This window comes from Panthera leo, chromosome A2 (genome assembly GCF_018350215.1).
Source record: "Panthera leo isolate Ple1 chromosome A2, P.leo_Ple1_pat1.1, whole genome shotgun sequence".
NCBI classification, from domain to species: Eukaryota; Metazoa; Chordata; class Mammalia; order Carnivora; family Felidae; genus Panthera; species Panthera leo.
Window position 1 is genome coordinate 12819406 of NC_056680.1, and position 14126 is coordinate 12833531.

A 14126-nucleotide genomic window follows, 5' to 3' on the forward strand; every position below is an offset into this window, starting at 1 on the left:
TCTGAAGGCCCTGATCGGGCCACAGTCAGTCACCGCAGGAATGAAAGCTAAAATTTTCCGGTCCCCTTCCAGAACCTACCATGGGACAGTGATACCCATGCTGAGCCTAGCTGTAGGCCAAGATAAAGTTTTTAAGTTTACTTACTTATTTTGAGGGAGGGAGAGAGAGGCAGAGAGAGAGAGAGAATCCCAAGCAGGCTCCGAGTTATTAGCACAGGACCTCGATCTCATGAACTGTGAGATCACGACCCGACCTGAGCTCAAGAGTTGTATGCTTAACCCTCTGAGCCACCCAGGTGCGCTGTGGGACAAGACATTTATGACACTGGGCCAATCCATTGCTGATCTGGGGGTCCAGTAAAGGTAACCTGGAAGCAAATTGCTGTCAGGACCCCACCTGGAAAGACGGGTCGGCAATCCAGTGCTGTGCCGGCTGGCCTGTGGAAAGCCTTCAACCCTGAACAACGGTTCGGATCTGCCCAGCCTGACCCTCCCATCCCTGATGCCCCTCGCTGCTCCAGCAGAGGCCTCGGGGATACAGGCCTAGTCAGGGTGGGTTGCCTCCCACAGCCTGGCCACGGGATGCAGGCCAAGAGTACCTCTAGGTGAGGGTTGTGGGGGCACTTGGAGGCCCCATAGTGAGCTCATTCTTTACTGGTCGCCCAGAAACAAACAGAAGTTGACATCTCTGGTGGGTACTGGAGCTGGAGGTGCTCTAACACGTGGTGACCCTCAGGTGTTTTCCAGCTCCTTCAGTGCCATCGATGGTTACAGAGGGCAAACAGTTACGGCCAGGAAGATCTCTTTGACCCTGTAGATTGAGAGTTCTCCCCATGAGAATGCGAGGTTTTTATTTCTCCAGTACCAGAGAACATCCTGGGCACGGACAGCCTACAAGGTCAAAGTCTGCGAACCTCTAACAGTGAAGTGTGCCTCTGGGTTAGAGTTACCAAACCAGCGCCGAGGGGAAGTACCAACTGGGAACCAGTAAGCCAGCCACCCCCAGGAAAGAGTGATGCTGTGAAACGATCAGTTGCCTGAGGGGCTGTCCAAGAACTTCACCAAGTTGGTATGGTGCCCCTTGCCCCCAGCGCCTTCTATTTCGATTCCTACTGGTCCAGTACGGCTGGTAGAAAAAACAGATGCTCATGGCAGACGGCTGAGTACTGAACAAGGTGTTGTCCCCCGACATTGCCACCATCTTAGACAGCTCGGCCGTGACTCACCAAATGCCTTTCCCAGTGTACCTCTGGCCACTAGACGTGAGGTCAATTTGCCTTCACGTGGGAGGGACGACAGCGGACCTTGCAGCTGCTTCCCAGGGCTGTCTGCCAGCCCCGCCACCTGTCACAGGATGGTAGCCCAAGATCGGTAGTCCCCGATCTCTCTCCTCACATCAGAAAACGGGCCCGTGACACTGATGACAGGATGTTGACATGTAAAGACCTGCCTCTGCTGCAGAGCCCTCTACAGAATTTCCTGGAACCATCCGTGAGTGGGAGGATGGGTGGTGAACCTACAGGAAACTCGAGGCCCAGGCACCACCATGAAGTTTTTGGGAGTCACTTGGTTGGGTAAGATGCACATTGTCCCAGAAGCTGTTATTGACATGTTGCGAGCCGGTCCAGCTCCTAAGGTGGAAGAGGGGCAGGCCTTTGGAGGGGTTAGGAGGACCTTTATTCCCTCTCTGGCATTGTTTTCCTCCGTCCCTTATACCGCCTGGTAAAGAGAGGGCCCATGTGGGACTGGGGATCCGGGCAAAAGCGGCCTTGGAGAAGGCAAAGCTACTCATGAAGCCAACGAAGGCTCTGGGCAGCTCCCAAGCAAGGCTACTGTCTGAGTTAGACGTGCCTGTGACTTCACAGAGTCTGGGTTGGGTGCTGTGCCAGAGACGACAGAAGGAGAGAATGCCCTAGGACTTTGGTCTCGGCCATGGAAGGGGCAGAAATCCGATATGCCCCAAAGAGCAACAGCTCCCAGGTGTATACACTGTGCTCCTTCGCGCTGAACCTCTCACGAAGGGACAGCGTGTCGTGGGAGGAACTTCCCTGCCTGTCAAGGGGCAGGTTGAGAATAGGGCCCACGGACTCACCTCTGTCCTGGCTCAAACTCCCACTTCGACTAAGGGAAGCCGACTGACAGTGCTGGAGCACCCTATCTACCAGCCCACCAGAAAGAGGGTGCCTCTAGGCCCTGTAGAGGACCTACATCTTCCAAGTGCCCCCACCCCTGGTCCCGTGGTGGCCCCAAGGCCCGTAAGGAGAGTGGCACATTTCTGCTGATGCCCGGTATACAGATGGGTCTAGTCTAGTCGGGGCAACCTACCCATGGGAGCTGCAGCCACTATTCAGCTCAACACTGCCACCATCTGGGTGGAAACGGAAACAAACCACAGAAGGCAGTGGGCTGACCTCGGAGCCGTTTGGCTGGTGATCGATCACACAGGAGCCCAGGCCGTTAACCCTTCTGCGCTGATAGTTGGGCTCTTTTATTTATTTTTCATTTTTTTTAATGTTTATTTATTTATTTTGAGAGAGAGAGAGAGCACGAGCGAGGGAATCCCAAGCAGGCTCCACGCCGTCAGCACAAAGCGTGATGCGGGGCTCGAACTCACAAACCGTGAGATCATGACCGGAGCCAAAATCAAGAGTCGGATCTTAACCGACGGAGCCACCCGGGTACCCCGATAGTTGGGGCTGTTTTAAAAGGATGAACCCTGGACAACAGAAAGCTGAGAGGTGGATGATCATGAGTAAGCCTTTGCGGGGCCAGGGTGTTTGGAAAGACGTTTGGGTTCACCTGCAGGAGCCTGAGGCACCCTCACTGTCTCCCACATCCGGGCTTGTAAGGCGCTGAATCCCCCCTGGCATTCAAGGAAGCTGATGCCCTAGCCCAGGTATGAGCCCTGGCAACCGGCCCTTCGGTAGATAAAGCAGATTGGCTGCAGGGGAAGAGTGGCCACGGCAGCACTTGGGTGGGATGCTGTATTGCCAAGGATACCAGATTGCTCCTGAGAACCAGTGACTTGGTTAATGCAGTAATATCATAAAATTTTTCAAGTGTTTTTTTTGAGACAGAGAGATACAGAGCATGAAGGGAGGAGGGGTAGAGAGAGGGAGACACAGAATCCGAGACAGACTCCAGGCTCTGAGCTGTCAGCATGGAGCCTGATGCGGGGCTCGAACTCACGAGCTGTGAGATCATGACCTGAGCCGAAGTCGAATACCCCACCGAGGCGCTGAGCCACCCAGGCGCCTCTAATGCAGTAATATCATGCCCTGTGTGTTCTAAACAATGCCCAAGGCAACTGACAAAAAAGTCTGGGGCCATCCATCAGAGTTCTCAACCGGTAAGGGACAGCCAAGTTGATTACATTGGCCCTTTCCCTCTGAGGGAGGGTTCTAACTATGGCTTGGGTGGTGTGGTCATTGTGTCTGCTCTGACCCAAGCTTTCCCTTGTCACCACGCAAACCAGGCTGCCACCATTAGGGGATTAGAGAACACTGAGTATGATGTGTGGATACCCTCACCAAACAGACAAGTGGCTGGGGTCGCATTTTAAGAGTCATGATGTGTGAGACTGAGCAAAAGAACATTACAGCGGATGGAGGTTCCGCCTCCTGTGTAACCCACAAGCAGCAGGATTGGCAAAAGGAAGAATGAAATATTAAAGCAGCGGATGAAATTACCAACAGGTCAAACCACCTTGGCCAGGTGGCCAAAGTACCGTCCCAGGCTTAATGGATTGGGATGAACAACCAATTGCCCCATATGCCAGACTTGGGACCCCTGTCAAAGCACCCAATATCGTAAAGGTGTGGGAGTCTCAGGGGAGAGCTATCGCCCTGACTCTCCCTGTACATCAACGTGCTGGGCTGAGGAGGACACCGAGTCCCACCACGCCCGGGGAGAGGCATTTATCTACAAGATGTGTGATGGGACATCCCGCCAGGGTTGGAGAGTTATTTCACACCCTGGGTCGGGGGGGAGCTGCCCAGTCCCCACTGGGAAAGGGGAGAAGACGGGGACCCTGGTCTAGCACATCCTGCCCCCCGCCCATCTCCCCACGCCTGACAGTGCTGCCTCCCCCGGCCAACCTGCATGGTGTGCACAACCTGATCAACTTCCTGAAGCCACAGTCACATATTTAAAAAAAAAAAAATTTTTTTATTTTGAGAGAGAGGGAGCGAGAGCAAGCTGGGGAGGGGCAGAGAGAGAGAGAGAGAGGGAGAGAGGGAGAATCCCAAGCAGGCTCCGCGCTGTCAGCCCGATGCAGGGGCTCCATTCCACAAACCCATGAGATCAGGACCGCAGCCGAAATCAAGAGTTGGGACGCTTAACGGCGCCCAGGCGCCCTCTAGCTGCAGTCACGTTAACGAGAAGGGTTCCCCATACAAATTTCTACAAAATATCTGTCTTTTTGACCTTAGACTCCTGCTCCCGTGGGGTCCGCTCACAGGATAGGCACCTGATGGAAATACCTTTCTACAGAGGGCCCACTTGCGTGCCTGGCAAAGGAATACAGTCCAAACGGTTGGGGATGCAGGCGGCTGCCCTTTAGCTTGTCAGGATTGTCGTGGTGTACCCAGCCAGTGATGTCCCCCCCCCCCCCCCCCCCCGCCACTACTCCAGGGAGGGGATTAGAAGGCATTAGAGCAGTACATTAAGGGAGCACAAGCGAGGACAGGTGCTCATAATTCAGCGGATCTTACCAGCACCGATCCAGAAACCCGACTGGTTATTGACACTATCAATAACACCGGGCACGGGCGTTCTTCTTCTGTCAAGTCAGTCAGACAGGCAGCCCATCGCACCGCCGACCGGAAGGGTCCCCAAAACACCACTCTCAGAGCCATTAGGTGGTTTCGCTCAGATGTGGGATGGCCCCGTGTGGCTTCAATGTGGCTTACCCTGGGTTAGAGACGGTGGAGCACTCGTGGGCTCGGGAACAGAAAAACACCACTCTGAACAGAATCAAACCAAGTGTAGCAGAGACCTGGGATGGAGTCATTCTGTCACTCTGAAGGATCGCGACTGGTTTGGCACTGTTATGCCACCCAGGTATCGACCGGGTAATTCCAGATGGGACCCAGGGGGTGTGCGGCACAGATCTTTGGCTCGGCTTCCTCCTGGGTGGCGGGGCCGCTACCCCCTGGGTTTTCCCCAAACTCTGACCCACAGTAACCAAAGTTATCAACCTCTCTCTTCGTAAGGCCAGAAGGGCACGTTGTTTTCCACTGGTATGACCCCCTCGGCTGCCATGTTTGTTCCCTCCACTGGCCTGAAGGAAGTTCTAGCAGGCATAGAAGCCCTTACTAAGTTTACCCAACAAAGCCTGTCCTATTGAACACTGAAATGTCTCTAATGAGAAAATCTGTCCTCCAGATTAGAATGGCCTTGGGTATTATGATTGCCTTGCAAAGAGGCACCTGTGCCATTATCCGAGCAGAATGTTGTGTGTTCGTACCTGATGAGTCTATCAATGTATATCATCTTTGTTAAAGCAGATGAAGACACACAAGTGAATGAATGCCCTGAATGATCCCACCCCCATCCTAAGGGACTTAATAAATCTGTGGTTTGGGGAAGTGTAGGACTGTAAGGGCTGGTCATGAGGGGTGGAGGGTTAGAGGAGGTCACCAAGAGGATGTGATTGCCAGTTGACCCTTGAGGTGGAACCAGGCAATCAGAGGCTCCTAACCCCCTCCCCTGTCCTTGGAATGTATGTTCTGCTCACCATTCCCACAGTGAGAGCTATTTTCAAGGATCTGCCTTGAGAGAGTAAGGTGTTGTTCAGCCTTTCCGGACACTGTATGTGACTGAACCCAGTTAAGGCCTTTATATGAACTTTTAAGATTCTGGGGTGGGGTGGGGGGCGGTAAGGAGATCTACTTGTCTTACAGCCACTGAAGACTAGCCTCCTGTGTAAATCCCCTCCTTATTAAGGGACTACCACCTCCCGGGGCTCCTGGGTGGCTCAGTTAGTTGTGGCTGACTTTGTCCCGGGTCATGACCTCACAGCTCATGGGTTCGAGCCCCCACACCAGGCTCTGTGCTGACAGTGTGGAGCCTGCTTGGGACTCACTCCCTCCCTCCCTCCCTCTCTCCCTCTTCTGCATGTTCATGGGCAGGAATTCTCTCTCTCTGCCTCTCAAAAAACAAAAACAACTTAAAACAAAACAACAACAACAACAAAAACCCTGCCCTCTACCAATCTAGAGTAGTTGACTTCTTTCTCCTTGTCCTCTGAGTGTGGGGTCCAGTTTCAAATTTCACCCAGGGAACTCTCCAGGTTTTGAACCCACATTCCTCCTAAGTACTAGGAAAATGGGGTATTTCTAGGGGAGCCCATGGTTAGTTCACTCCTGTGTCTCATTATTGGGTCATCTTTTCCAAGATGTTTGTTTCTTATGGGCATCGACATTCAAATGTTGCATACTTTTCACACGTCACTAAATACTCTTTATTTTTTTTCCCTCCCTTCAATCATTTATGCATACAAAAACCAGACAGTGGGCCAACCCGTGATATTGCAGAAAACTGAAAAATATGTTAGAGTAGATAATACCTTGTTCCCTAATTTTTCGTATTTTCCCCCCAGAGGGGTGTAAAAGCATGTTACCGTATTAAATACTTTATATCTCATTAAAAAAACCTAATTGTGTCTGGGAATGATGGAATAGGCAGTTAGTTAGACCTGAGCTGGGGGCAGGGGCTGTGAAACATAGGTCACACATTAGAAGCCTGGGGGCACAACATTTTGACTTTGTGGCTTTCAACATCTTGGCCTTGTGGCTTCCACCAAGGTTAGCCAACCAAGAACCACAGGTGCAGAACCTGCGGTCTCCTCTCCAACCTCTACCGCAGGGTGATTGCCTATGTTCATTCTAATACATTTACATTGCGGTTTCGACCCCCACCCGCTACCCTTCTGGGGGGAAGGTGGCCATGACACTTCCGGCAAGAAACTTGTAGGGCCCCAAACTTCCCCTCCCAATAAATAGGAGGAGTCCCTTAGATGATTGGAAACCACCCTAGCTAGGACCCACAAACAGAAAAAGAAAAGACACCCCTAGCCTCTTGGCAGTTGCCATCTCTGGGCCTGCCCGCTCTCCTACCTTGAAAGTGTACGGTTCTTAAAAAGCTGCTTTGTGCTTGCTGCCTTCCTTCTAGCTGTCTTTATTCAAGCGCGGATCCTCAGGTTATTCTTTCGTGGGGAATCCAAGAACCGAGATCTCCATTCACACAATGCAGAATCTCCCACCGGTAACATGAACAACTCCTCAAGTTACACACGATTTCATGGTTCACGGTGGTCCGTACTTTTTGTTATTTAAACTAATAGCTGCATAACCCATGGACGTTTCCTTTGGGATGACTTCCTAGAACTACAATTACAGTTTTTCCAATCTCTTCCCTAAATGTCCAAACGTGTCCCTGGAGAAGCCGATACCGCAAGGAATTCTGGGGAGCGTAGTTCTGGTTTGGGGCAGGCAAGACCTCGGCGCTGAGTAGAAACACTTCTGGAGGAAGTCGCTGGGCGTGAGAAGGGGACGAGACGATTTTCCGCAAACGTCGCTCATGTGCGCCTGCGCGGTGCACGGGGGCGTGGCTTCATGTTCCCACGCGATTGGTCAGCCGTCTTCCAGGCACGCGCAGACAGCACCCCTTCCCCGCCCCGCCTTCGCACGGTCTTCTGGGAGTTGTAGTTCAGACTCCTGCCCTAACCCGGCCGCGGGTCGTCGGCTCGGACATCTGAGTCCGTCCTGGCCTTCGGCTCTGGGCTCGAAGGATGGATCCAGGACCCGGAACCGACACGGCGCCGCTGGCTGGCCTGGTCTGGTCGTCGGCTTCGGCGCCTCCGCCACGGGGATTCAGTGCGGTGAGCGACGTCGGGGGCCGGGGATCAAGTGGGGGCACGGGATCAAGTGGGGGCACAGGCGGCCGCGTCGGGGTAGGAGCCTGGCGCTGACTCCCGTCCACATCGTAGATCTCCTGCACCGTGGAAGGGACGCCCGCCAACTTCGGCAAGAGCTTCGCGCAGAAGTCTGGCTACTTTCTGTGCTTCAATTCTTTGGGCAGCCTAGAGGTAAGGGGCGCCCACCTTCGGAATCCCCGGGGTCAGCCCACTCCCCCGTCCATTTGCGGGGCCCTCCGCCAGGGGCGCTGTTCCTGCTGCAGCATGACTGTCGCTGTGTCCTCCCCTTCCTCCCTCAGAATCCGCAGGAAAATGTGGTGACCGATATCCAGGTCCTGGTGGACAAGAGCCCCCTCCCACCGGGCTTTTCCCCGGTCTGCGACCCCCTGGACTCCAGTGAGGCCCGCGTCCGAGACTGGGGGCGGGGTGGGGGGCCGCGTTCGGGTCCCTGTGGGCAGGACCAGGGAGGGGCGGAGGGACGACAGGCACTTGTTTTCCGAGCCTCGACTGCCCACTCGATGCACTGGGTAATGACAGAGCTGGCTGAGGCGTCGAGCTCTGTTCCAGGGCGGAGCCACATGCCCTGCCCTGCGTAAAAATGTGCCATTGGCACAGCCTTTGTCCCAGAGTAAGAGTCATGACATGTTTTATTACTGTTCCTGCTATATCTTCTTAACTGGTAGCCAAGTAGAACCCTCGCCATTTCCACGCCTTTTCATTTCCAGGCTTTTGCACACAGTTTCCTCTGCCTGGAGCACCTGTCTTCGACTCTTGGGCTAGTTAATGCTTGATTCTCCCTCAGGTCTCTGTTTAGTCCCCACACCTTCTGACTCCTATAGCCCTGGTGCTGCCCTTCCAGCCCTGACCACCCTGCTTTCCAGCCACCTGGCTCTCCCTGCCTCTCACTGTGTCTTGTCATGTGTATTTGGTTTTTTTATTTTTTATGTTTATCTTTTATTTTTGAGAGAGACAGACAGAAAACTAGCAGGGGAGGGGCAGAGAGAAAGGAAGACACAGAATCTGAAGCCGGCTCCAGGCTCCAAGCTGTCAGCACAGAGCCCCACACGGGGCTCGAACTCACAAACCATGAGATCATGACCTGAGCCGAAGTCGGACGCTTAACCGACTGAGCCACCCAAGCACCCCTGGTCATGTGTATTTGACTCTCAGGGTATATCTATTGATATTAGAGTCGGCAAGCATTTTATTTATTTATTTATTTATTTATTTAATTTATTTTTTAATTTTTTTTAACATTTATTTATTTTTGAGACAGAGAGAGACAGAGCATGAACGGGGGAGGGGCAGAGAGAGAGGGAGACACAGAATCGGAAGCAGGCTCCAGGCTCTGAGCCATCAGCCCAGAGCCCGACGCGGGGCTCGAACTCATGGGGCAAGCATTTTATGTACAGGTCCAGATAGTAAATATTTTAGGCTTTGCAGGCCAGATAGTGTCTGTTGCCTTTTCCCTCCATAATCCTTTAAAAATGTGAAAACCATTCTTAGCTGTGCAAAAGCAGATCTTGGCGTCTTTTGGCTCACGGGCCAGAGTTTGCTGACCCCTGGATTAGAGGACTAAGGAAAAGTGAGGTTGGCAGGGCCAGGATGGGCACTCAGTTCCATCCGAGTCCACAGCTACCCACCCTTGCCATAGGTGTGCACGGTCACCCCATGAATGCTTCTCCATGTCACCAAAGATAAGCCTGCCCCAATGGCTCCTAAAGGCTACATGGAGTCCCCTCCTATGGCTATACCATTCAAGACTCAACCACTGACCTAAAGCTATCCAGGTAGCTGCCTTAAATAGCACCCTGGCAAGCGTCATCCTGGAGCCATCTCTGGGTCCCTTCTCTGCTTCTTCCCTCTTCTCACTCCCTGGCCCCCCACCCCCCACTCCCAGAGGCCTCTGTGTCCAAGAAGAAACGCATGTGTATGAAGCTGGTGCCCCTGGGGGCTGCAGACACAGCTGTGTTTGATGTCCGGCTGAGTGGGAAGACCAAGACGGTGCCTGGATACCTGCGAGTAGGGTAGGACCCCCCCCCCTTACCCTCCCCCCACCTCTGGCCTCCTCCCTTGCCCTCCAAGTCCCATATCTGCCCTGCTGACCCTCAGGGAGTCTCCTGAGGCCTCCTGTGCTGCCTTTTTAAAAAAAATTTTTTAAGTTTGTTTCGAGAGAGAGAGAGAGTGCACGAGGGGGTGAGGGAGGGGCAGAGAGCGAAGGAGAGAATCCCAAGCAGTCCCCGCAAACCGACCTGGGGCTCCAACCCCACATGAACTGTTGAGATCATGACCTGAGCTGAAACCAGCAGCTGGATGCTTAACCGACTGAGCCACCCAGGCCTTCTCCTGTGCCTTCTACCGCTTACCTGTGCCTCAATTTCCACGTGTTAAAGTCTCCTTACTTATTTATTTTATCTGGAGAGGGAGGAGGGGCAGAGAGAGGGGAAAGGAGAATCCCAAGCAGGCTCTGTGCTGTCGGCTCAAAGCCCCACGTGGGGCTCGATCTCATGCACCATGAGATGGGGACCTGAGCTGAACTCAAGGGTCCGATGCTTAACCGGCTGAGCCACCCAGGCACCCCCTCAATTTCCGCATGCTGAAACAGGGGTGATTGTATCAATCTTGTAGGGTTCTTGTAAAGAGTGAGTTGATGGGTCTGAAACGCACACTGTGGTGATCTGACCCAGCAATATTAGCTAGGATGTTGCTCAGGGTGCGGGCTGCGATGCTGAAAGGAAAATCCCCCAGAGGGCTGGGGTCACCCCATCAGGCTAGGACCCCTCCCTACTTCTCTCTCCTTCTAGGGACATGGGAGGCTTTGCCATTTGGTGCAAGAAGGCCAAGGCCCCCAGGCCGGTGCCCAAGCCCCGAGCTCTCAGCCGGGACATGCGGGGCCTCTCCCTGGACCCACCTGCCCAGCCCAGGTGAGTCCTCAGGCTTGGGAAGGGGGCGGCCATGGGGGGAGTCAGGCCTGACCTGTGCTGTCCTGCCTCCACCAGCAAGGGCGGCTTTCCAGAGCGGACCCTGTCCCGGGTTGGCTCTCGGGCATCTACTCTGCGGAGGAGCGACTCCATCTACGAGGCCTCCAACCTCTATGGCATCTCAGGTGAGCGCAGAGCAAAAAACTGAGGCACGGGAGTGGGGGTGGGGGGGTGAGGGCAAGACTTACCCGAGGTTGAAGAGCCAGGAAGGGGTGGAACCAGGGTTGGAACCAGGCCTGGGCCTCCCCCATTTTGTAGAGATTGGGGGGTGGGGATGGCGTGAGCCTCTCTGCTTAGGGTGGGCGGCAGGCGGGCCTCAAGTCTCTTGTGCCTCAGCCTCTGTCCTCACTCGCTCTCCTCAGCCATGGATGGTGTTCCCTTCACGCTGCACCCGCGCTTTGAGGGCAAGAGCTGTGGCCCCCTGGTGAGTCTACGCTGGGCGCTGGGGGCGCCTGGGTCTGCCCCTGTCAGTGGCAGGGAGGGTCATCCGTGCCTCCAGTGCCCCAGCACAGAGGTCCACGTTCCTGGGTTGGAGGAAGCTGGAGGGTCTCAGGCTCGGAATGGGGCATCAGGAGGGACAACTCCCCAGGCTGTGGCAGGAAGGGTGAGGGGATGTTCAGGCCAATACTGAGGGAGACCCTCCTTGAGGTTCAAGGAATGGGGGTTCCAGGTTGGGGTCCCCGCCCGGGACTGATCTGCCTCTGCCCGCCAGGCCTTCTCTGCCTTTGCCGATCTGACCATCAAGTCACTGGCGGATATTGAGGAGGAGGTGGGTGCAGGGCCCAGGGTGGCATGCTGGGGTGGGGGGTGGGGGGTTCTCCCCTCCCTTCCCGTCGCCCCAGGCTCCCCCAGCCACACCCCGTCTCCCAAAGGCTGGAGATCGCCGAGTCCCTAGTCGTTTCCACCCCCTCACTCACTCTGTGCTCTCCTCGCTCCGCCTCCTCAGTATAACTACGGCTTTGTGGTGGAGAAGACTGCGGCTGCGCGCCTGCCCCCCAGCGTCTCGTAGCCCTAGGTCAGCCCCAGGGAAGAGCCCCCCCTGCCGGACACCCGGGACTGGCAGCCACCCCGCCCCACAGCATCTTGGGAATCTCGGTGGCGCAGGGCATTTTAGACCCTCCGCCACGCAGCGGAGGGACAGCCCTGGAGAAGGGAGCAGGACAGGTCTGCTCGGTGATGGGGTCTCTCGCCCCTGGGCCCTGCAGGGCAGGGGTGGGGGCTGGACGGAAACCAGTGCCTTCAAGTCATTTGTGTCAAAACTCTCTGGTGCCTGGAGGCCACGCGGGCGTCCTCCTGGCAATAAACACCAACCTGTGCTCGCCGTCTGGAGTCCTGATCCCGGCCGCCGGTCCTCTGTGGTTCAAGGTGTTCACCACGCACGCGCAGCTCGAGCCAGGGGGCGGAGGTGACCCCAGTGCAGGACATCTAAGGCGGCGCTGCCACCACTCGCCTTCTACAGAGGGGGAATCAGGCTCCGCGAGTGCCTGAGCCGGGGACGTAGGTCACAGAGAAGACCTGGTCCGCCCCTCCAGCATTGTGCAAAACGCGAATAATCGTTTCAGTCACATTTATATTGCGGGGACCCCAGCCTCAACACCTGATGCGCAGCGTCTCTTTCAGTCTTCCCGCACCCCGGTGGGAAGCCCGGGTTTTGTCGCGTTTTACGGAGCGGGAAACAGAGGCAGGGGCCGCTAAGGTCACAGCTGGGATCTGAACCCAGGGCCTGCTGTCTGAACTTTCGAGCTGCTCTACGTGTCTCTTTTCCTCTGCCGGGTGACCGGTACGTTCCGTCCATTCTCATTATTGGCGGTAGTTAGGTCCCTTAATGTCACAGCGAAAACTGAGTTAGGGAGTACCGGATTCCGTGGGGGGTTCCTACCAGCCTTTGGTCACATTTTTGTCAAGCAATCGGTACCGGGCCTTGTTTTGTGTGTGTTTCAAGACCCCGTGTTTAATACATACCGCTGATTAGTTAATGTTGAACTTCCGGCCGATAGCGCTGTTAACTTACGCCTGAACAAAGTTCATCTAACCCACACATTTTCTCCAGGAGGCACATCCCTGCCTTCTTGCGTGTGGGGACATTAGGTAGCACGAAGCACTACACGTGGGGACATTTTTATTTTTATTTTTAAGTTTATTTATTTTGAGGGGGCGGGGAAAGGCAGAGACAGAGGGGGAGAGAGATTCCCAAGCTGCCTCTGCCCTGACAGCGCAGAGCCAAGTGCAGGGCTTTAACCCCCCAACCATGAGGTCGTGACCTGAGCCAAGTCCGAGGCACCGATCCGGCGCCTTGGGGGCTTTCTTAAACAACCAAGTTGCCGATGAAAAAGCACAACGATGTGAAAAACCTGCCACTAGGTAGACCACAAAAAGGCCACCTGTTTATGGTCTGAGGGGTGAAACAAGACGCCAGAGTGTCACCACGTTCCGCCTCAGCTGGGAATGGGTCCCCCAGTGATTCAAACTACCCCCCCCCCCATGCGTGTCCTTGAATGGCCGCCAAGTGCGCAAGTATTGGCTGGGGGGTGGGGTACAAGTGAATTTCAGCCAGTAGAACTCACAAATACGGAATCCGTGAAGAATAGTCTGGACCCATTTGTTAAACGAATAGCCCCAGACTAACACCATTTTTCTCCCACATCTGTGCTCCTTCCTTTAATGCTCTGTCTTCTCTAGGTCCCCACAGCTTCCGGGTGGCCCAGGTCCTGTTGCGGTCAGGAACATCCCCAGATCTCTGTGGCTTCGAAAGGCTAAGGCTTAGTTTTCATTCATCCCACGGGCCCATGGCAGAGCAGCCCCAGACTCGGCTGGTCACAGTGCCTGAAATCCGCCTGAAGGGGCTGCCACCATCCCCTGGCGACAGTGGGGGGCGGACTCCAAAAGCTCTTGCACCATCAGTTAAATGCCCGGGCCTGGAAGTGCCTTTGTCAAAGTTCTGCTCACGGGTCATCGGTCAGAACGCGCCCCACTGGGCTCCCAGAAGGGTTGTGCCACCCACTTTTTATAAAATAACTTTTTTTTGATGTTTATTTTTGAAACAGAGAGAGAGACCGAGTGCGAGTCGGGAGGGGCAGAGAGACAGGGAGACACAGATTCGGAAGCAGGCTCCAGGCTCTGAGCTGTCAGCACAGAGCCCGACGCGGGGTTTGAACCCACGAACGGCGAGATCATGATCTGAGCTGAAGCCGGAGGCTTAGCCTAACGAGCCACCCAGGCGCCCCTGT

At 54.9% G+C, this 14126-nt stretch overlaps 1 protein-coding gene across 1 annotated transcript; it reads left to right on the forward strand.

The window, feature by feature from the left end:
* Positions 1-7702: 7702 nt before the first annotated feature.
* On the forward strand, positions 7703-12220 carry MVB12A (multivesicular body subunit 12A). The gene is made up of 9 exons (XM_042928855.1): positions 7703-7882; positions 7991-8089; positions 8218-8314; positions 9819-9945; positions 10723-10842; positions 10918-11024; positions 11262-11323; positions 11612-11668; positions 11846-12220. Exons 1-9 carry the CDS (start codon positions 7793-7795, stop codon positions 11906-11908), a joined length of 822 nt encoding a protein of 273 aa, XP_042784789.1. The 5' UTR covers positions 7703-7792; the 3' UTR covers positions 11909-12220.
* The last annotated feature ends 1906 nt before the right edge of the window (positions 12221-14126 follow it).

Bases quoted from the DNA above. Each gene is read 5' to 3' on its own strand.
- MVB12A (XM_042928855.1), top strand. From the start codon at position 7,793: ATGGATCCAGGACCCGGAACCGACACGGCGCCGCTGGCTGGCCTGGTC. The intron at 7,883-7,990 runs GTGAGCGACGTC...TCCACATCGTAG, and splicing joins CGCCACGGGGATTCAGTGCG to ATCTCCTGCACCGTGGAAGG. The intron at 9,946-10,722 runs GTAGGACCCCCC...CTCTCCTTCTAG, and splicing joins CCTGGATACCTGCGAGTAGG to GGACATGGGAGGCTTTGCCA.